At 33.1% G+C, this 22257-nt stretch overlaps 1 protein-coding gene across 2 annotated transcripts in view; it reads right to left on the bottom strand.

Annotated features, from left to right (window-relative positions):
* Window positions 1-17713, bottom strand: part of PTPRQ (protein tyrosine phosphatase receptor type Q) — a 102667-nt gene extending 84954 nt beyond the window's left edge. For both annotated transcript variants that reach the window (XM_087968033.1, XM_087968034.1), the window contains exons 1-16: window positions 17666-17713; window positions 16777-16914; window positions 15862-15997; window positions 14935-15189; window positions 13881-14098; window positions 13427-13613; window positions 13014-13298; window positions 11096-11380; window positions 10585-10854; window positions 9848-10108; window positions 9061-9191; window positions 8270-8399; window positions 6561-6711; window positions 5256-5362; window positions 4004-4101; window positions 481-646 (exon numbers count right to left, since the gene is read on the bottom strand). In XM_087968033.1, the coding sequence (XP_087824159.1) occupies window positions 481-646; window positions 4004-4101; window positions 5256-5362; window positions 6561-6711; window positions 8270-8399; window positions 9061-9191; window positions 9848-10108; window positions 10585-10854; window positions 11096-11380; window positions 13014-13298; window positions 13427-13613; window positions 13881-14098; window positions 14935-15189; window positions 15862-15997; window positions 16777-16914; window positions 17666-17713 (2866 nt within the window). The remainder of the gene's footprint in view (window positions 1-480; window positions 647-4003; window positions 4102-5255; window positions 5363-6560; window positions 6712-8269; window positions 8400-9060; window positions 9192-9847; window positions 10109-10584; window positions 10855-11095; window positions 11381-13013; window positions 13299-13426; window positions 13614-13880; window positions 14099-14934; window positions 15190-15861; window positions 15998-16776; window positions 16915-17665) is intronic.
* Window positions 17714-22257: the final 4544 nt, after the last annotated feature.

The following is a 22257-nucleotide window of genomic DNA, read 5'->3' as shown; positions in this document are numbered from 1 at the left end:
TCAGCCTTTTTGTCCACTTGGGGAGCGGGGCACAGTTCGGGATTGCAGTTTCTAACATGGTAAGTGGAATTTGTACATACATACATATAGTGGGTGTAATCATAATTTGTTCAACTCTGTAAGATAATATGACTCAGGAATGCAGCCCCTTTTAGCTAAGCTATTATAATTCTGATAAAATTATAAATTAAAGTAAATTTTAGTAAATTCATTTGATTTCTGTTTTGGAGTGACTACCAGTAGTGGTATGTATTTTATGCTGGTCTATGATTGAAGTATTATATATGAAATACATACATATATATCTATAAAATTATGTCTCTGTGTATATATATTTACAAATGTATATATGCATGAATATATGTATGTGTGTATGTGTAATTTTACCAATAGACCAGCATAAAACTAATAACATAACAGTTAATATAAAACAGAAATAACGTGTTAACATAAAATTAAAATAATGTATCAAACAATTACTTGTGGTAATTATTATCTTCGCAGGGATGCTGACATCTTGTTCTCTTATTGTCTTTACTTGGAAAATGTATTCAACACCAGGCATGAGGTTTTTCACTTCAGCCCTGTTATCAGGCATTATTATTGTTTGAAGAGTTTTGTTGCTGGTTATCAAGTAATAAGAAAGCTAGGGAAAAAAACATACTTTCACATCATATTCCAGTAATATTTAAATACAATTTTAAAGTCATCAAGGTAGCACAGCATAGAGAATGCACTGTAGATTAGAACCAAAATGGTCGTAAGTTAGTATTCATATAAAAGTTCAGAAATTACTACAAAAAATAAATTCTACAGCAATTTTCTTGCCAAACAAGAGATATTAGAAAATACGTCTATACTGGCATTACTAAATCCATTAAGCAGTGGGCAATTACTAAGAAACAATGATTCTGCAATCTTGCTTTTGGTTTAGCTATTGGTCTCACTGCTTTGCAACTGATGATCTACTTTTCCCATTTTACCACAGTAAAATATACAATCTTTTTTTATTTTAAAATTTTACACAGATAAATCATTTAGACAAATCCATTTTCCTATGGCTTTTTAATATCAAGATGTTAAAAGTAACTGAAGCCTTAGCATATATGCATTGTGCTTGCTTATTGTTTTAAAAAACAAAGGATGATGGGCACAGCAACAGCCAGCAATCTATTTTATACCTGTGCAGTAGGAATCAATGATACATTTCTTATCATAAGTGTATTCCATCATATGATATTCCTGTTTTTTCTGGCAGCATAGAGAGCTGTGGTGGCATGGTGGTTAGAATGCAGAACTGCTGGCTAACTGCACTGCCAGAAAGTTCAATCCTCTCCTGCTCAAAGTTGACTCAGCCTTCCATCCTCCCGAGGTGGGTAAAATGAGGACACAGATTGTTGGAGGCAATATGCTGACTCTGTAAATCACTTAGAGAGGGCTGTATAAAGCACTGTGAAATAGTATACAAGTCTAAGTTCTACTGCTATTTTAGGAGCCTAGACTTCTATTCTAAAGCCATTCCTGCCAGATGTATTATGGAAACAAGTTGTCTCTGTTTTATTTTATTTATTTATTAAATTTATTTTCTGCCTATCTCGCTGTGGGCTACTCAAGGCAGCTTACAATTGCCGGATCTGGTCCATGCAGGTCACGCCCACCCCAGTCCTGCAAGGGCAAAAAAAATCCTAATTCATCATGATACAGCAATCAGGTATTATATCCCTGTCTAGGTTGTACATACAGGCAATGAAACTGTAGAGTTGGTTATATGTTATACATTACATTACCAAAAAAAAATAATCATGTTCAGTCGTTATATGTGAAACCAGATATTATTTTAGTGGGCTGCGTGAATCAATTATCACATTATGCATAATATGGTTCTTTTGAGAATAACATGTTCAGTTATGAATTAACCTGAATTTAAGGTTTAGTGCCTTGTGTAAAAGCTAAGATACCAGAATTATTTTCTCTATTTCAGTGTTTCTTCAGTGTTTCCATATAAGCTATACAAACATTCACTATACCTTTCAGTTTATGTACAGCTAACAGTGTGGGAAAATAAGTAATAATGAATTCCTTGCGGTTCATTTCAGACATACTGTACATTTCAAATTTCTTTTCTTTTTAAAATTAATTTTTGTTCTGGTGTTCATTTTTTCATCTTTAGTCAAATTTTGTTGTTGTTTTGATCTGTTGTTTCACTTTTATAAAAGTACCAAGAATTATGTTTGGAATATTTGAAATTTCAAGGCCTATACAATGTTTATTAAAATTGCCCATCAGTTGAATGTTATGGAGCTTTAGTAATTGTCTTCACAAATTATCTGCTCCCTAAATGCATTTTGCAAGTGTATTCTATCTGGATTAGCACAACCTCATTAATTATAAAAAAATGAAATTGCTTTGGAATCAGTTATTTTCTGAATCACATATTCACTCTGTATTATGGGTGGAGTCTGAGGTGGTTTATTTCCATCCAGAATTTGACACATCTGATCATAACTTCATCCATGTTTTCAACCATGTCTTCCACTGGATCTGAGTGAAGCTTCATAATGGAGTATTATCTGTATGTTTCCAAAACAATGGAAGAACTTTTCCATTTGCTTCATGAAGATATTAAACAAGATAGTAGAAATGTAGGAACATTTGACTGATGCATAACCAATGCATCCAAGGGTCTAAAATATTGTCCTTGCAACCACCAACTGGACTACTTGGTGGCATAGCAAGGATGGTCACATTTTATCCATTAAAGTTTTCTCACAGGGCATCCATGACAACAACCAATGCAATTTCTGTCCTATGTCTAGGTCTGAATCCAATTCCCACAGATCTAGTTGAATGTCCTATGGAGCTTTAGTAATTGTTCACCGCTTTTTCAATATCCTTCCTCAAAACAAAAATTGGAAAAAGGATAATAGTAGGAATGGCCTCTTAAGTGGACTGACCAACTTTAGAACCTTTTCTTGTAAGGAGGCATTGATTACTGAGATGAGCTCCTCATTCCACTCTGGTCTTAACTAGATAAGTAAAAAGAGGCAAAGTCCATATGTGGCAGAACTTATTTCACGAAGAACATGTTATATGACACAGAGGGCTGCAAAATACACTCCAGAATCTTTGTCTCAGAAACAAAGATTGACTAAACTGGAAAAAAAACTCCTAAAATCATTGCTACAGAAATCTATGTTGTAGTATAAGAATCTGTGTAAAATTTAGTATTCATATTACAATATTTCGATTTGGTTAGCATTACCTAAATCCAAAACTAATAAAAACAAATGAATGAACTAGATGAGCAAAAAATTAGGATATTAAAATACTGATATTATCTTTACACAATCAATCTCTGAGCTTGTAATAAAACTTGGATGAGTAGAAATGATTAATTTAAATGAATGGCTACATGATCCTATTTGTACACCTGAACTTTGCTAAGCAACCACTATTTCAAAGCTTTGTTCATTAATATTTTATATTTAATCTAATTTATTCAGAACAAGCACTCTCTTGTATGTTTTTTTGCTCTGTGGTATGTCATGCAATAATATAACATCATTGGGATTAATATTAAATGGTGGTTTCTTTCAATAAAATATTAAAACATCCTTTCAGAGTACCATTTAAAAACATTACATTTGCACAAATACATACATATGCAGATATATTAAAATATTTATCTGAATTATTCTAAGATGAACAACAAAATAAATTTATAATGGATATTTTTCAAGTTTAGCTAAGTCAAATGAACAAAAACAATTGGAAATCCTATAATTCTTTTAAATATGGTTGTATGGTTTTATAAAGTCACTAAAGCTATAATTATAAATGTTTTTTAAGGCATTTTTCCCATGTCCACACTTAGAACAACTGTCTAAATTCTATTTTGCTGAACTGTGTAATACACGAGATTGCTTTCAGCATATACTACTGAAAAAACAAACATCTGTAATGATAAATCAGTCCTAGTTTCTTTCCATTCTATTTTTATTACCTCAAAATTATCAAAACCTCCATTAGGCAGTTCCCAAAACAAGTAAACTGTATTCTCTTCTATTCCCAAGGCATGTAAAGCTAAAGGTGGATCTGGGTCTGAAATAAAATTAAATAGGCAAATGCAGATATCAATGAAATAACAATAGTCCAAATGAGATTGCTATCCATGATAACAGTAAATATACCATTTATCTTGAAAATATCTCTGAAATTAGCAACAGCGTACTATAACCCCAAGGCATCATGATAACAAAAGTATCCAAAGCATTCTAAACAAATCAAAGACACAGGAGTCATCTATAGTGTGTATTACAAGAACTAAAAAAAATGTTGTTGTTCAGTATGTGAAACAGCAGCAAAAATATTAAGAGAACACATCCATGAATATCAGCTGGTAGGCAGAAGACATGATGAAAATCCCTTAATTTTACAACTCGCTGATACGTTCAGTTGCACATTCAATTGGAAAACTGAGTCTTAGATCAAGATATAATTCAATTTCATCACATATCTATTAACCAATACCTGGACAAGAAGGAACCAGCATCAGACAAAAAAGAACAATCAAGGAAGAAATGACACACTCAAAATGCAATACAATAAAACAAAACAATCCTCCAATCATGGCTAGTAAGAAAAGCTACCACATATAAACAGCCAGCAAACTCTACTCCTCCATGCACTAATGATCTTACCTAGCTTGGTAGTTAAACATCTGCCAGAAAATAAACAGTATCGGAAAACATAATTTGAATCCTGAATATGAAACATAAAGAGCACTGGAATTCTGTTTGGGGATTCAGAATTTGTACATAGTACCTTATCAGCATACTAAGGAATACCAGATTGGCTCAAGTTTTTAAAGCACCAATATAAGATCAAAACTTTATTAAATATATTGATAGCCCATAATCAATTGTTCAAGCAGTGCAAATTAATGATTAGCATGAATGGAAAGCTACATGCCTCTTCATATATACAGTAATTGCTTTCCAGTCACCACCTCTGCTTTGAAATAAGAGTAACTTTTGTTGTGGTTAAATAGGTATCTTGATTAGAATCACTGTATTACTTACTTTTGATAAACAAAATAAAATAGTTTGTGACTAGATTATCTGTATAATGAAGGAGTATCTGAGGTTGAGATTCGTACTGTATGTGGATTTTACAATATGACAATGCACTCAGGTATCTCTGTAAAATATAGTTTAAGATTTGTACAGTATTTATAAGGTATATCATTAACTTACCAGTTGTAACTCTCAGAAAAGTAGGGAAACTGTTCTTCAATCTGTTAGTAGTCACAATTTGAACAACGTATTCTGTTCCTGAGGAAAGGCCATCAAATCTGAACTTTCTACAATTAAGGAAAATAACCTACTTATTATTAATATCAGGATAAAGCATTTTATAGTTGGATGACATCAAACATGGGCAAATTGAAAATATGATACACTGCTGAAATAATTAATGGGACACAAACTGAACTGCACAGTTTGAGTCAAAAAAACAAGAACGCTAATGACTATTTACTATGCATTAAATCTGTGTAGTGGTACTGATAGATTACACCTGCCCTGCAGAAATGTCGCCAGAGGTTTACTGTAAATCAAACAAACTATTGAAGAAGAGGGACATGTATTACATAAAAGACAGCCAAGAACAAGCACTGATATACTTAAAATTGAAACTTACTGAATGTGAAGGAAACAAAACGTGAAAACTGAAATAGTGTAATAAAAGCCTGAACAGAATTCTGGCAAGGAAAAGTATAACATGGTCAATTTCTACAAAAGATAGATGGGAAAGTGAATAAAGATAAAACCTAACAATGGCTTGCAAATGAACATTAAAAAAGTAACTGAAGGTTTGATTTTGACTTCTCAAAGCAAGCTATTCAAACTAATGCAATCAAAGCCAAAACTGAAAAATTGTCAAATGATTCAAATTGCAGGGTATGCAAAAAGGCAGAAGAAACACTTTACCATATACTCAACTCATGCAAAAAGATTGTATAAGCTGATTATAAACAATGACATAATACAGTTGCAAAAATGATTTACTGGAATATCTGAAAAAATTATCATGTGCCGGTAGTGAAAAACTAGATTAAAATATTATGGAATTTCTCAATACAAATGGATAAAGTCTTGGCCCATAACACATCAGATTTAAACTGTGATTGAAAAGATGAAAGTGTGGATAATTAAGGTGGCAATACCAGGAGATAGTAGAATAGAAGATAAAAACTTGGAGAAGGTCACAATGTATCAGATCCTGAAAATCAAAATTGAATGATTATGGCATAAAGCAACTGTAGTCCCCGTGGTTACAGGCACACTGGGTGCCATACAAAAAAATCTTAGATAGTGCTTAGAAAATATGCACATTTACAAAATTCCCATCTGTCAATTAGAAAATTGGATCCACCCATACACAATTCCAATATAGTACAATATCTTCAAATGCTGGAAAAGGGTAGAAAGAAAAAGAAGAGGATGGACAGTCAAAATGTGTATTGACTGAGCCACTGTTATGTCGTCTTCAAAAGGTACCTTTTATCTGATGATAATCTTTCTTCCTTGCTATAGTTTTTGCCAACCAAACTAGTAATATATCCATCAACTATACCAAATGCTGGTGGCCAGGTAACAGTTACTGATCCAGAATCTTTACTCAAATTAATATATTTAACTGAGCTTGGCTCTATTAATGAAAATGAAGAGTGAAAATGATCAGTTCATATAAACCTGTAACCCAATTTTAAAAATTTGATTACAACAGAGTTCAATATAACATGACTGGCAATATAAATGTTTTAAATAAATAAATTTCCATTCAAGAAACACAAATGTTATTAATGCCTTAGGTAACATCTATATTTTGAAGTTAACTGTTGTGTTAGCTCAGCCAATCCAACATTTCTATAGTTCTTTTTATGCTATAACCCAGTTCTCCGATTTTTGTGACTTTAACTGTATTTACTTCTTGGACATTTCTACATTAGTTATTGAAATGACTCTGATAGATGAAACTAATTCTTCTGAACTGTGGTATGCTTTTTCATAGTTTAATGCACTCTATACATGTACTCTGTACAAGTTTTGAGACATAATTCTATTCAATATTTATCAAATGTAGGCACTGCCCAGCCCACTATCTAAGTGACTCACACATTACAGTGTCTTCCATTATCAATCATGTAGAAGCCTCACAAAACCTTGATATCCATATTGAGAGAAGTTTCATGTATTGCATGGAGATGAATCAGAAATTGCTTGTATTGTATTGATACAGTAATCAATATGGGTTCCTTTCTACCTGAAATAAAAGGGCACTGCTTCTATCAGCGTATCAATTCATGTACTAAATTTAAGAAAATATTTACAATTTTTTTTTTATTTATTAAGTTAATTCAGAAAGGCCATATTCTTTTTTCTATTCTCAGAAAAATAAATTGGGTTTTATCAGCTATTTGTCCAGTAAAACACATATCAGCACACTGGACTTTTACCTCCAGAAATTTTCCCTTCTGGATTCTGGGCTTTCCCTGACATCTCACAAATATGCTTTAGAAGCTTAAATATCTCTCTGGAACTGTTTGAAATTTCATGGAGGATGCTCTCCCAATATGGGAAATGTTGGAAACCAATAATGTAAGGTTGGATTAGTAATCCAATAGATACTTATCTAGAAATATTCCCTATTGAATTCAATAGAATTTACTGCAGAGTAGATATGCAGTGGAATTCTTGTAATTGATATATTTTCCTTTGAAGTATTTAATAATACATGTTCCTCGATGTAATTAAGAATAATGAATTATAAATATGAAAATTCATAAGATGAAAAGGCAGAAAAAGGCAGTTGGATTTATACCTTAGTATGAAAAGGCAGAAAAAGTCAGTTGGATTTATACCTTAGTATGCAGGTAAGTGATGTATAATGAGAAGAAAAAAAAAACAAGTTGCACAACCAAGTATGTTAAAATAGATGCTTACTAAAGATCTTCTAACAATCTGAGAGGCATAATGGTAGAAGAGGAAGGTTGCTTTGACCTCTTATTAGTGAACTTGCTAGATACATCTGGTGCGTGAAATAAACCATTAGATAGCTAGGCTTAGAACTGATCCAGCAGGTATTATTTTCTCAAGGGTTAGCATTCTACAGCATGGTAGAGAAGCAACGGTTTCTGTGTAAGATCTTTGTTACGCTTGAAACAATCATAAATTTTACAACTAACAGAAAAATTACATTGTCATACCTGTTTCTACTTGTATGCTTACGGGAAGGCTGTCCTTGTATCCTTCTTTTTCAGTTTTAACCACAAAGTTATATAAGAAGCCAGGAATCAGGTTGGAAAATTCTGCTACTTCTTGTGTGACCTTTTGGACCTGTAGCTCAAAATTTTAAAAATGTATTATTTATTTTACTTATTAATTTGCTGCCTGTCTCACTCTCCAGAGATTGCCATATTTGTGATTAGTGTCCACCACCAGTCAACTGAGCTGAGCTGAGCTGCCCCTGCCACCGGGGAACACTGGAGCCTTTGCTCTGAGCAACTGCTTGGCGGTTGATCCAAGAATACTGCCAATCTGTTCTAGGTGGCTGGGATCACTGCCTTGCCTATCGCTGCCAATCGCCACTGTCGCTGTTCACCATTCACCGACAATTGGCAGTGGCAGAGAACAGTGATTGGCGGCTCTGATCCCCGCCACCTAGGACAGCTGATCGGTGGTATTCTGAGAGGCCGGTACAACTGCCAATCAGCTCCTCAGCAGCGAAGGCTCCAGCATTCCCCGCTGGCAGCGAACAGTGGCAGTGGTTACAGGGGGTAGCGGCGTTCACACCAACCCCCCTTTCCTCACAATATTCACTCTATAAGACACATAGACATTTCCATGCACTTTTGGGGGGGAGGGAAGTGTGTCTTATAGTATGAAAAATATGGTAGATGCTAGATATAGCCACTTGGACTAAAAATGAGCAAGAAAAGCAATATAAGAATAAAATATTCAGATTTTCTCTTTTTAAAGAATTTATTTGGCAACATACCTTATAAGTATCTGCACAGTTTGTACATGTGACTTCATATTGCTGAAAGTCTCCTTCTGCCTGATCCCAAATAATCTGTATTGAAATATTGGTAATTCTGCCTTCATATATATTTAATGGAACTGCAAGACCTGTAAAAAGCAATATGAAAAATAGTCATCAAACACAACAAAAAAATGCCCTGAATGAATGGTAAGATCCAATAAATCCCATTACATGTTTAGCAGAGAACTCAATACCTAAAGTTAAACTTAGGATACTTTGAAATATACAGTTTCCTAATTTGGTGATAACTTTAGAATTGAAATGAATATTTTTGCTTTGTTTTGGACAAAATGTGCACCAATGCATACTAGTGAAAATAACGTATGCAAATACATTTTGTTAGAATGCTTGCAAAAATGGCAGGTTGGGGAAAATTATATACAAATGCATATATTTACAGATTCAAGAGCAATTTGTTTTGGAAAAAATAAGAAAAAATACCCAGAAAGATGTAGAAATCAGGTACCAAATAAATAATCAATTTGAAGGAAAAAAAATAGATTTTCCTGTCTCTGTATGCTACTTCTTGATTTGGACTATATTCTGATTTTGAAGAAGTATATTGTTGTGTTGTTCAGCAACTTGCAAAACAGGTGCCAATGTGATGCCTACTTACATATTTTAATTATTTTTTACAAAAATTATATAATTATATGAGAATGCACAAAATATGTATCTACTGTTATCTAACTATATTAAATTTAACCATCTCTTTAACCATCTCTAAATTCAAATAACTTACATGTTTTTATAGCTGGCAGGTAACGTACAGAGCTTAACATATGTCTGCTAGATGTAAAAACAAAAAAATCATATTCTGTTCCTGGAGTTAGTTTTTCTATAGTTACTTTTCCATCATTCAGTAAACTAAATGTTGCATTTGGGCCTCCTTTACTTATGATGTGAATGCCATCAATTATTCCCACAGCTGGTATTTTAACAAATAAAATCACGAAAGTACTATGGATTTCATAAGGAATAACCATCTGTACTGGTTTGGGTTCTAGAATGGCAATAAACAGAAAAATATAATCAACATTATTTACAAATAACTGCCAATTATAATAATAAATAGTGCATGGTTTTTTTTTCCTAATAAAAGATACTGTCCTTCATGTCACATATTACATGGAAAATTAAAATAGGATTGACGAAAAAAACTACATTTATATTCTACTCTACAATATTTCACTGTATTCTAGTGACAAAGCAATACATTAAAAAGCTTATAAAATCCTGGATCCACTTAATTTTAATTCTGATTCCAAAAACTAAATATAGATAAATTTAGATATCTAAATATTACGATCTTCATCACCTTTGGCACCATTCTTTAAAATTAAAATATCGTTTTTTGTTTCATGCCTTTATTTTATAATAGATGCTCTAGTTTTAGTTCTTAATAATAATCTGAACAATGTTGTGTTTAAATCTGAATAATGTTTAAAATGTATATGAATTAGCCATAAAACATCTTACTAAGAGTACACTGAACGGTAGTCAAATCACTCTTATTTCCAGATATTACTGTAGCCACTCCTATATCATAAGTCATTCCAGGAATTAATGGTTCAATTTTAAATTTCTCTGTGTCGTTTACTAAAAACATCATGCTTTTATCCTTGAATGCAGTTGGTTTTACTTGAATATAGGATTCCTGGCCCTCTTCTGGGAGTTTCCAAGAGATAATCACATGGTCCTCGCCTACATCCTCTGGATGAATTAACAGACTAGTAGGTGGCGTCACACCTAAGCAACAAAAATAATATTTCCCTTTGTATCTGGGACATTAAAATTTCTTTCTTTGTCATACCACTATTTAAAAATTGTTTTCTCAGTTGCAGTCATGAAGAGAACAGACAGTGATTTAATCATGCAAAAAGTATTTCGAAAATTAAAACAAGAATACGATTTTATAATAATAGCCTATATGAAAGCAGGTATGGACATTTTATACCTACCAGACAGCATTTAGCATTCAAGGCATTACCTGTTATTATTTCTATAGGATCCTCATAGCAGCTGAGAGTTCCTTTTTCAGCAATACTTTGAACGTATGTCCAATATTGATTATATGATTTGACATTTCTGATTACAGCAGAAGTGCTAGTTTTTCCAAATGAAAAAGTTTTCCACTTGATTGTTTTGCTATCAAAAATGTTCACTAGGTTGTGATGGAAACTTGCATTGAATGAACTTGCTGGAGAATCCCACTGTAAAAATATCTCTGATGATGTCACTCTTGTTGCCTTTACACTGTGCAGATGTAATGGTCCTAATGATTGGAAATTGCAAAAACAGTTCTAAGGTGAGAGTAAAAAAATGGGACAAATAGGCCAATAATAAAAGATGCAATAACAAAAAGCAGAGGCAGAAAATTAAGCAGAAATACATTGTACTAGCAGACATTTGTTCATATAAACTGCCTTCAACTAATTTGGAGCTGGTTTTGTATTTGAAGCCTTTCACTATTTCTGAAAGTTCCCTGATTCTTTTTAGAAAGTAGGAAACAGTATTTTGCAGATGAAACTGCAGGGGTATTCTGACTCCTTAAATTAAAATAAATTTAAGTTCCTCAGTTAAAGACTAGGGATGATGTGATTAGGGTGTTCATATGTTTAGCATAGGTCTGCTGCAGGAGTAATCCTTCCCCATCCAGTCTCTGGGCCCTGACTTACATTTCCGATTGTTATTGTCTGTGAAGGAAACCAAACTGGCTTTCATAGCCTCTTTCTTTTGTATGGGAATGCCAAACCTGCTTGGATATTGGTGCATTACAGCAGAGATACATATACTCAAAGTACACTCATTGCCAGTTCAGTCATTTGAAAACTGTGGATTTTTTATATTTTTATCTGCCATATATTGGTTGCGTTTTACCCAGAGTCACGTTTAGAGAGATAGGACATTGTATAAATGTGATTAATAAACAAATAAAAATGAAACATCAGTTTAAAAGAAGATTGATTTTAGGGAGTACTGATCTCATGAAACATTGACATTGTTGCATTAGCTTCTCTATTGGAGTGACATCAAATCAATTTTCCAGTGGAGAGATGGAACAAAAATAATAAAAGGAAAATTAACATATTCCTAGGTGATAAGATCCCAAAAGAACACTTGTACAGCTTTCAGACATTTCATTCAATTAACTTGCCAACATTTTTTTTCAAAAATATCAATCTCAGAATAGCAATAGCCCTATAAGAGTTTTCATTTCTGCATAGTTAGCTTACTTGTAGGAAACTTAAGATGAATAGTAAGGAGGAGAGTCATGTATGGGCAACTCAGTTTGTATCGAACAAACTATAGTTTAATGTTAAAAGTAAAAGGTTGGTTGGTCAAACAAGATTCATGGGATGAAACTGGAGGGGTTATTCAATTTCCCCATCCTGCTCTACCCATAGCAAACACATCACCATTTTTAAGGCATTAAAGCAACCACATCTTTCAAGACCTTCAAAGCTGTTTAAAAAGCTATTTGCATTTTTTTGCATATTCAGATTTGATACATCGAAGAAGTGAAAGAGTTTGTGTTGGGATGCACCATACACAGCAGCAAACCCCTATTAGAGCTTCAAATCTTATACTTTATACTATTTAGTAAGCTAAATATATTTAGTACACATGCTACTGTACAGAGTAAATGCTTCCTTAAATATATGATTTGAAAACACTATTTCACCAAATCAAAAAATAATTCCCTCTCCTATACTGCCATTTTTATGACAATTTTTACTAAAAAGTTGTGGTAATGCATCAGGGGTTACTTGTCAAATATTCTGAGCCATACCAGAATTTGAAACTGATTATTTACTCAGAGGACATTAAATACAAATCAAGTTTTTGTTTTAAAAGATATATTAAACAAGGACACACAACACAAATTTAATTTTATTGTAACTTACTTGTCTCTACCGTCACAACAGGATGCAAACTAATTCGTGCTCCTTCAGGGCTCTGAGCTGACAATAAAAATTTGTAAGAGTGACCTGGGTCCAGATTGAAAATTTGTGTGTGTGTTGAATTCAAAGTAAAAAAGTTGGAATACTGTTCTGACTGTTTAGAATAGTACTTAACATTAAGTTGAAAATTTGAATTCATCCAACCATTCAAACTGCTCCATAAAAGGGCTGCTCCATTTGTACCGACATCCTGTATTTTAAATGTGAAGTTTTCAGGAACTGAACATACTGCAAACAAAAAACAACAAAAAACACCCAAATTTTAAATTAAAAATGCCAATTCTCAATAAGCAAATTTTTTTTGCTTTAAAGAATAAATTTTAATTAAAAAAATCTAAACTTGAAAAAATAATTACATTCATATTCACAAATATATGGCAAAGAGATATAGCAGAAAAATCCTATGAAGAGATAATCTGGGACAAATGGATTTCTCTGGAAAGCATAACAATCAGTTTCATTTTCTGGTATCCGTGATAGAGAAGAAAATTCAGATTCTCCAAGATATGGGGAGTCATCAGTCCATGCGAGATGTCCTTCTTCCTAAAATAAACACAATTACTGTTTTCTTAAATTACTAAATTGTTTTCTTCATACTTCATACATTTTAAGTAATAATTAATTTAAATTAATCATTATTTTGTTATAATTGTTCATATATGTGTAAATTATGCTTTTATAATAGTATTCCTGAAAATTAAGATGTATGTGGATGGATGAGTGGGTATGTGTGTGTTATTATTCAGAATCTGTAGCAGGAATAAAGAATTAATATCAAATCTACAGTTTGTTAAGAATTAATATACTGACCTTAATATCATTAAGACCTGTCCATACCAGGTTTAGCTGGTTGAATGACTGAAGATAAGAAGTTATAAAGGCATATTCTTCTTTATTTCTAATATCAACAAGATGTGCCCCAGTTGAAAACAATCCACACTGATGTTGTGCCATATTCCAAGTTTTGCTGTCTACATTAATTTTATAGCAACTCTGTTTGAAAGCTGTCCAACCATCTGAACACAAGCCTAATAAGGAATATTTAATTCCATGCTTTTTTCAATAAGTTCATGTGAATAATAAAATAAAAGTTCCAAAATTTAAGAAAAGCCATATTTCAAATAAAGTAAAAATGGGAATGAAATACACTTTTTTTTCATCCATTAAATTTATAAAAACAACAGGAACACCAGATATTTGTATGATTTCCTACGGATTTGTCCAAAATGACTGTATTCCTTGCTATGGAATAAGCAATGCTGCATTCACATGTTATTTCCTATGCTTAGTCCACAGATGATGCTATAGATATAAATGAATGTAAAAATTGTGTATATGTATGTTTCTTTTCCATCTATTTTTAAACATATATTTCAGTGTAATTCTGCAGTTTTTAAAACAATCAAAATCTTTCAGTAAATAAACTATCAGAGTTCAGTAAGATAATACGTATATTTATCATTATTGTTCCAAAAATAATTTCAGGAAAATTTGAATACTATTATGCATAACTTCTTTAATTGGAGCAAACTACAATAAGTAGTATATTTTCAGTATAATTTATAACTCAGTAAAATTATATATTGTTATTTTCACTAAATAGCACAAGACCTTCCTCCTAGTTCAATACGAATTTACATCTGGAAATGTATATTCAGGAAAGGGTTTTAATTATGCAATGAATTGGGACACGTTTCACTATTATGTTCACTAGTTATATATACTCCCTACATTTCTTTAAAGAACTTTAAAAAAAAAACCAGTACTTACGTGTTCTGAACCACACAATGGTCATGGTTTAAGGCAGAACTATATTGATATTTACAGAGAAAAGTGACAATAATGTATTAATTACTATACTGACCTGTTTCAATTTCAAACTCCAGTATCTGAGATACATTAATAAATTCTAAGTCAAGTTGCTCAAATTGAAGAGAAAACGTGTGCAACGTTGCAGGTCTCAGACCAGTCCATTCATAAACTCGTTCTTTATTTTTAAATATATAAGAAACATTATTATGGGAAATTCCTATGGAAAAATCATGAACCAGCATATTCCAGTTAAAAAACACACTTGTACTTGTCACACGAGTTTTGACACTACTTTCTGGAATTCCATCTATAAAAGACATAGAGAAAATCAAATTATATATTAGTTTATTTACATTAAGATAAATTATTTTGAATCAGACTCTTAAATGGACACTATGGACAATGGCAAAATAGAAATGTGGTCAACAAATAAACTGAAAATTATTTCAGTTCAGCACAACTGTATTTATGTATCTGTTTGTATTTTATACAGTATGTAAAACAATCTACTAAAGTTGAAAAAGTGAAAGAGCAATGTGTGCAAAATGATTTGATACTAATGGCAGCTAAAGGGGATTAATGTGTTTGAATGAACATTATGACAATTCTGAAAAACAAATTTTACGAAGGATAGTGTGTATCAATCATATATAGATCAGCTCCCATATGATTTAGATTGGTCCAGTTCAGAATATAACATTAATTCATATCAAATATTTGAACTAAATTCAGTTTGGAGAGTAAATTTGATTAAGTTATTCTAATTGAACAACTTGATTATAGGTTGTTATTTTTTAAATTTAATGCAGTTTACAGGTGCTCAATGTAACTGGGCAGCTAAGAAAGCAAGAATAAGTACATATAAATCCAGAAGGCAATTTTTCTATAGCAAATCAAGCATATTCTAAGACCTCGATCATTACCTTGCCCTAAAGCTTGGGAGAGTAGCCAAATTACCTGTATATGTTGTCCTACTTACATATTTTAAATGATTTTGCATATAGAACTTTTCCACTTTTTACTGACTGGATCATCACATCATGGTTCATCCCTTCTTCAAGCAGAACTGTAGCTTTCTGTACTTTTACTTGAACTGCAGAAACACTTTTCATATTCTATAATTTAAACAGATTTTAATATTTATTTTAAAAACTAATACAGTATTATTATATCTGAGGCTGAAATCATTCAATTTCATTATATACATGTTGTGCATTGACAATAAAGGTTTGATTTGATAAACAATTTTTTGAACAAAATATGATTTGCTTTTCAGTATTTATAGTTCCTTTTTTGTAAAAATTAGGGCCCTTTGTATATTTATTAAGATTTCCAACTTAATATAGTATCTGCACTAATAATCCACATAATAAGCCTTGCTTCATTAATAAGTAAATAAATATTTATTTATTTAGCATATGGCAACAATACATGGACTTATAGTAGTTCAAATGTTAAAGCTCTTGATTGACGGACGCAATCTGATCGATATTTTGTCGAGCAGCATATCTACAAAGATATTTCAATTGATTTAATTTGCAATTGTGGTTGCTTCAGAATAAAATCAAGAAATAACTACCAGAAAAGTAGCAGCTAAAGAAGAACCAAGCATTAGCCTTTTGATAGTTCATGAAATGAAACCATGAAAAAAAACTGTTTATATGTGCCATTGTTTACCATTAACCAAACATAACTCTTTGATGATTTGATGCCTATTGCCCATATTTCTTATCAATATAGTATTATCAATGTCAATATTATCAATATTATCACATGGTAATAAATGTAATATATTTATATATTTGAGGTATTTTACACAGTATTTTTAACACGTTTTCTATCAGCAAAAAGAACAGTACCACTAAAAATGAAGACAATGAAGAGTCTGGCTTACTTTTTGAGCAAAGTCATCTGGGATGTGATATGTTATAATATAAAAATCTGGATGCTGATCTTCCGGAAATTTTGACCATTCCAAAGAAACAGCTCTAGAAGGTTTCTTCACTTTATCACACTTCAGATTGCTGGTTATCTTTAATAAAAGATAAAAGTCAGGTGGAGATATCTCACAACATGAATATTAAAGTATTCCAATATTGCTACTATATATAATTCTACATATTATTTATTTATTTATTTATTTATTATTTGATTTATATTACCACTTATTCGCCCATGGCAATTCAAGGTGGCTTAAACAATGTAAAATCATATTTAAAACAAAAAACAAAAACAAAAACAATCAGAACTAATAAAAAGAATCAAATAAATTAGTAAAGTACAATAGAACAAAATTTGGGGAAAAAATGATGATTAGCAATGACATCAAATTTAACATTTGTTTGGCTCAGATTATGACTCAGTTCATATCATATCATTAGATGTTGGTCTTTATTCTCTGGTTTGGATAAAAAATTTCTAGATATTATTATTCATTACAGATGGCAAAATATTTTGAGAACATTGCTTTCCAGCATCTCATGATATCATCCTTGATTAAAGGATCAAAAAACTTGAGATGGTGTTTCGGTACCCGAAGCATTGATGAAAAATGGAGGCTACATAAATCCCCACTATCGAATCAGCACTGTCATTGCTAGGAAAAGTTGTGATTTAAGTGAAAAGAAGTATATATCCAGAGTTCAGCTAAATATATGAAGAGCAAGCACGTATATTCCTACCCTAATTTCATATTGTCCAAATAAATGTTTAAGTGACAAAGTGGCAATAAAATCTAGTCATGTTATATGCTACGGCAGTATGTTCCTAAAAAGAATACCAACCTGAAATACGTATTGGGTCACAATTAAAAAGCGCATTGTTTTGTCCATAGTGTGGTTCAGTCTCAGATTTTATAATGAGTCAAACTTCTAATTGAATTATGAAGCCAAACCTGTAAAAAGAAAGAAATAATATAATATAATCTACTTTAAAATCAACTTTTTAAAATACATTATTCTGCACTTACATCTTTGAGAAAACATGCAAGTGTTCAGTTTTCAAGTTAGATCTTTTTTCTGTATATGATCATGTGGTAATATAAGTAGTCCTCAACTTACAACCGAAATTGAGCCCAAAATTTCTGTTATTGAGACATTTGATAAATGAGTTTTGCTCCATTTTACGACCTTTCTTGCCACTGTTGATAAGTTAGTAACCTGGTTGTTAAATGAATCCAACATCTCCATTGACTTTGCTTGTCAGAAGGTCGCAAAAGGTGATCACATGTCCTGGGACACAACAATGGTCATAAATATGAACCAATTGCCAAGCATCTGAAATGTTATTACATGATCATGAGGATGCTGCAAAGATCATAACTGGTCATAAGTCACTTTTTTCAGTGCTATTGTAACTTTGAATGGTCATTAAATGAACTGTTGTTAGTTGAGGACTACCAGTAGTTAATTCAGGTTGATCTATAGTTACATCATATCCAAATGATACATACAACTCCAATAATTTGAGCAAAGTAATATAAGTGCTTAACTTTTTTTACTGATGTATATGATTATACAGCATATACATATACCGAGAGTTCAATTATTGATAAAGTATTGTAATGTTTTATAACTAACAATTTCTTTGATGCTATCAGTGTCTATCAAAACATTGTAGGAAAATAGGAAGAAATTTTAATGTATACTGTGCCTATTTAAAATGCAAGCAATATTGTACATTATTCATGGGAGACACAGTGACACAGCAACTTAATGACACGGGAACTGCCAACTAGAAATGGTCTACATTCTGGCAGTTTGAGTCCAGCTCCATGAGAAGGAGTGAGTTCCCATCACTCAATCCTTAGCTCCTTCCCACCCAGCCATTCAAAAACATGCAATATTGCAAGTAGATATACGTGTACCATTTAGGTGGGAAAAACCTAGCTATGTTCATGTGTGCAGACAGCTGAAGTAGACCTGAACCTGGCCGCATGTGAGGCATTGTGAGACGCAACAAGACCGGTGGAGGAACCTAGAAGAGTCAGCAACCCAAGTGCTGCTAGCTGATTGTTGTAAAGCTAGTTTGCCACTTGCAGTACACCAATGGTAGGCATGCAAATACCAAACAGAATGAATTTGCAATCTAAGACTGCATTGTGTCAAGCATGTGTAGATTTCCCTGACACTGCACACTATATGCTAAATAAATTCTTTCTGTGGGATATGTTGGAAGAAAGATTTTTATATAGTATATATAGCAACACAATAGAACAAAGGAAAATAGGAGGAGGAAGGTGTATTTTTCTTTGAAGACTTTTAGCTTCTCATCCAACAAGCTTCTTCTTCAAAGAAAAACAAGAAAGTCAAGTTGCCTCTTGAAAAACCACCTTTGGGACAACTATGACCTGGACAACTGAAATCTCCATAGGCTTGTGTTGGATATGTTCACCACCCCAAGTTATTTGTAAAAAATAATAAAGGTGAGATATAAAATAAAATACAGAGGTCAGAAGGATGTTGCAGGTACTCAACCAGTATCATTAAAGGAATATTCTGTGCATGACCAGCTTGCACTCTGATGAACAGGTAAATACATTGGATATCATGGAAGCTGAAATCTAAAACTTGTTATTTTTTATATTGACCTATATCCACTATAGGAAGTACCCTCATCCAAAGCCTAAATTGAATACCATTCCTTTTAGTTTTACAGATCCTCTTATTCCTAATCGTAATCAGCACATCAGCCACTGAATCCTAAAATGTGGTTACTATTACTGTGTGGAGAAAGAATGGGATAACAGACAAAGGATAGCTCATTTGAAAGGTCTTGATGATCCAGCAACCTCTTGCTACTGTGAACCTCCAGTAAGTGCCAACTATATCTAGAAGAGACTAGGTTGCCTGGAGAAATCCCATGGTAAGAAAGTCAAGTATGTTGGAAACAACATTCAGACCACCTGCTTTTGGTCATCTTTCCAGAAACTTCTACTAAATGGCTTATTCAGGTACTTTGATCCTTTTCTGGGTCTCAAAATCACCCAGTGAATTTTCATGAGGGAAAGTAATCTTGAACTTTGGATGTTGTTTGAACAATAATGCAAACAGGGTTGCCATTGCCTTCATCCAGGATGGCTATTCCTACTTAGTTTATAGCCCTGGGATTTTCTGGTGATTGCCCGCCATCTCTGACTTCATTTAGCTTTTTTGAAATCAGCAACTTTTGAAAGTTGCCCAGATGGGTAATATAAAACACACATTAATCTGAGTAAGTCAGACAGCAAGCAAGAAAGACGGCCCTTATTGCATCATTAGGTGTTTCTATGGAGCACAGAGTTCATGGATTCATTTTTGCCAGAATTATTCTCCAAAAGTGCCCAACCTCGATCTTCATAATTCTTAAGCCAGAAACCATCCTCTTTTCAAAAGGCACAAGGTTCTGGACGCCTGAAGATCAGACGCGCAGGTCGCATTGGGAGGAGGCTACGGTTTGGCGTAGCTCGCTTGCACAAGACCCCTTTCCTCTTCTGCACAGAGTGACAAGCCAAAGCGCCTCCAAAAGAGTTTGCTCTGCCCACCTCCGGAGAACCTTTGCTGCCGAATCCAACGCTTGCGCTCTGTTACTGGGTTTGGCTCACCAAGTGATTCCAAAAGAGCGCGGCAGTTTCTTTCCGGCAAACCTTGCCCAGCTCGCCCGCCGCTCGTGCGCAAAACCCACCTGCTGGTCGCTAGGGAAAGGAGGAGGCCACCTGCGAGAGACTCCAGGAGCCCTACGGGAGTGACGCGCCGTTTTCCCTGCTTCCTTTACTTGTTCCAGTCCAACTCGTTTTGGCCACCTCGCCACCCCGCTGGGTGGGCTGAGGGACGCCTCAAAGCAAATGGGAGGGCTGACCCTGACTGAAGGAAAGAGGGGTGGGGGCGGAGTCGATTCTTCCACCTGGGGCGGATGGTCAGCCTGTGCAGGACATTCTTGGGGAAGCGCAACGTTGTTGTTTTTTAAATTTCATGTGTCAGGTTCATATGGCATTTCAGTAATAGCAATGGATAATGTAATTCATTCTACTATGATACTTGCTGAAAACTCCGTAAATCTAATATTTGGAGCATCAAGAGCCACACAGATATCCAGTTGACTTAGGATACCATATTTAGGAAAATTGCATTCAACTGGTTATCTTCAAAGGGACCCCAGAGTAATTGGATATTTGGGATAATTTGAGGTTTTTGAAATTAGTTAAAGGCATGTAGTTAAATGTATGGGTTTTCCAAGTAAAGTCAGCTACAGATCACAGAAAATCTGTGAAATGGGTGCAGCATTCAGTTAACAGGAAAAAGGGTTCCTAGATTAAACTACTACACAATAGTATTGAAAAATATTTTAGAACAATATGAATAACAATCATAAAGGAATTTTGTTGGGTATTTTTTAGAGAGGTGGGCATTAAACAGACTAATTCAAAATGAAGATTCAAAATGAAAAAAAGTAAATATGATATATTATCTATTTTATAAATAATCCTAACAGATTTCAAAATAGGTTGATTACATCTTATTTGTTGTATGCCACCTTCATGTATAAAATTGTGTTTGTAGTGTAGGAAATTACATTTTATAGTGTTTGTAAACTAGGTATCTTGTCTTCAAGCCTAAATGGATTAGATAATCATGCAAAAGGTTTCAGCCATTTTTAATAATGAAAGTTTGTCCAAAGCTACTCAAATGGAAATGCCACTAAGTTTGAAATGTTTGTTTTAGGACTGGTGTTTAAAATCTTCTAAGTGCATTTTCCCATAACCTGTTCCAATTTAGATTGTTTATTCAAAAAAAGAAAAACATTTTCCCTGTTCACTTTTGGCTATAACAATGACAGTTCTTATAGGATGGTTATTGTGGAACTAAAATACACCTCTGACATACATTCACTACTCATCTAGTGACAACACTTCTAGAATGAAAATGAACTATCTTTGCAACTCTTAGCTGTGCATGAAGCTTTCATCAATACAATAAGGCAGCTTTACGTGATCAGCAGAAAAGCTCCTTACAGGCTGAGTAAACATCTTTATTTGGAACAGCATATTTCATTTTAATTAAATGGATACTCCCCTACATGAAAATATTTTCATTTCATACGCTGTTTCTAGCAAATGTATAAATAATTGATCACAAAATGAAGTGAAGTACTGAGCTACATTTTAATGCAGATGTAGTTTTTCTAATAAAATTTTATTTAGGAGGGCCATTTTTAACAGAAAAGCAGATAAGGAAGTGAATTACCTTTCCTGCACATACCTTTAAGTTGCCTTCCACTTTCCTCTGAGATATAATTAAATAAATGCTTGCAATTCCATTTGAGAAAACTATCTGAAAGGTGATTCGGAAAGTAAAAATGAGTAATGGATTAAGCATTAATCACCTCTCTACCTACCTCT

This window comes from Notechis scutatus, chromosome 6, assembly GCF_049901735.1.
Source record: "Notechis scutatus isolate UNSWTSFEM ecotype Mainland chromosome 6, rNotScu1.2, whole genome shotgun sequence".
Lineage (NCBI taxonomy): Eukaryota > Metazoa > Chordata > Lepidosauria > Squamata > Elapidae > Notechis > Notechis scutatus.
The sequence above is the reverse complement of the archived record's forward strand: the minus strand, read 5'-3'. Positions and strand labels throughout refer to the sequence as shown.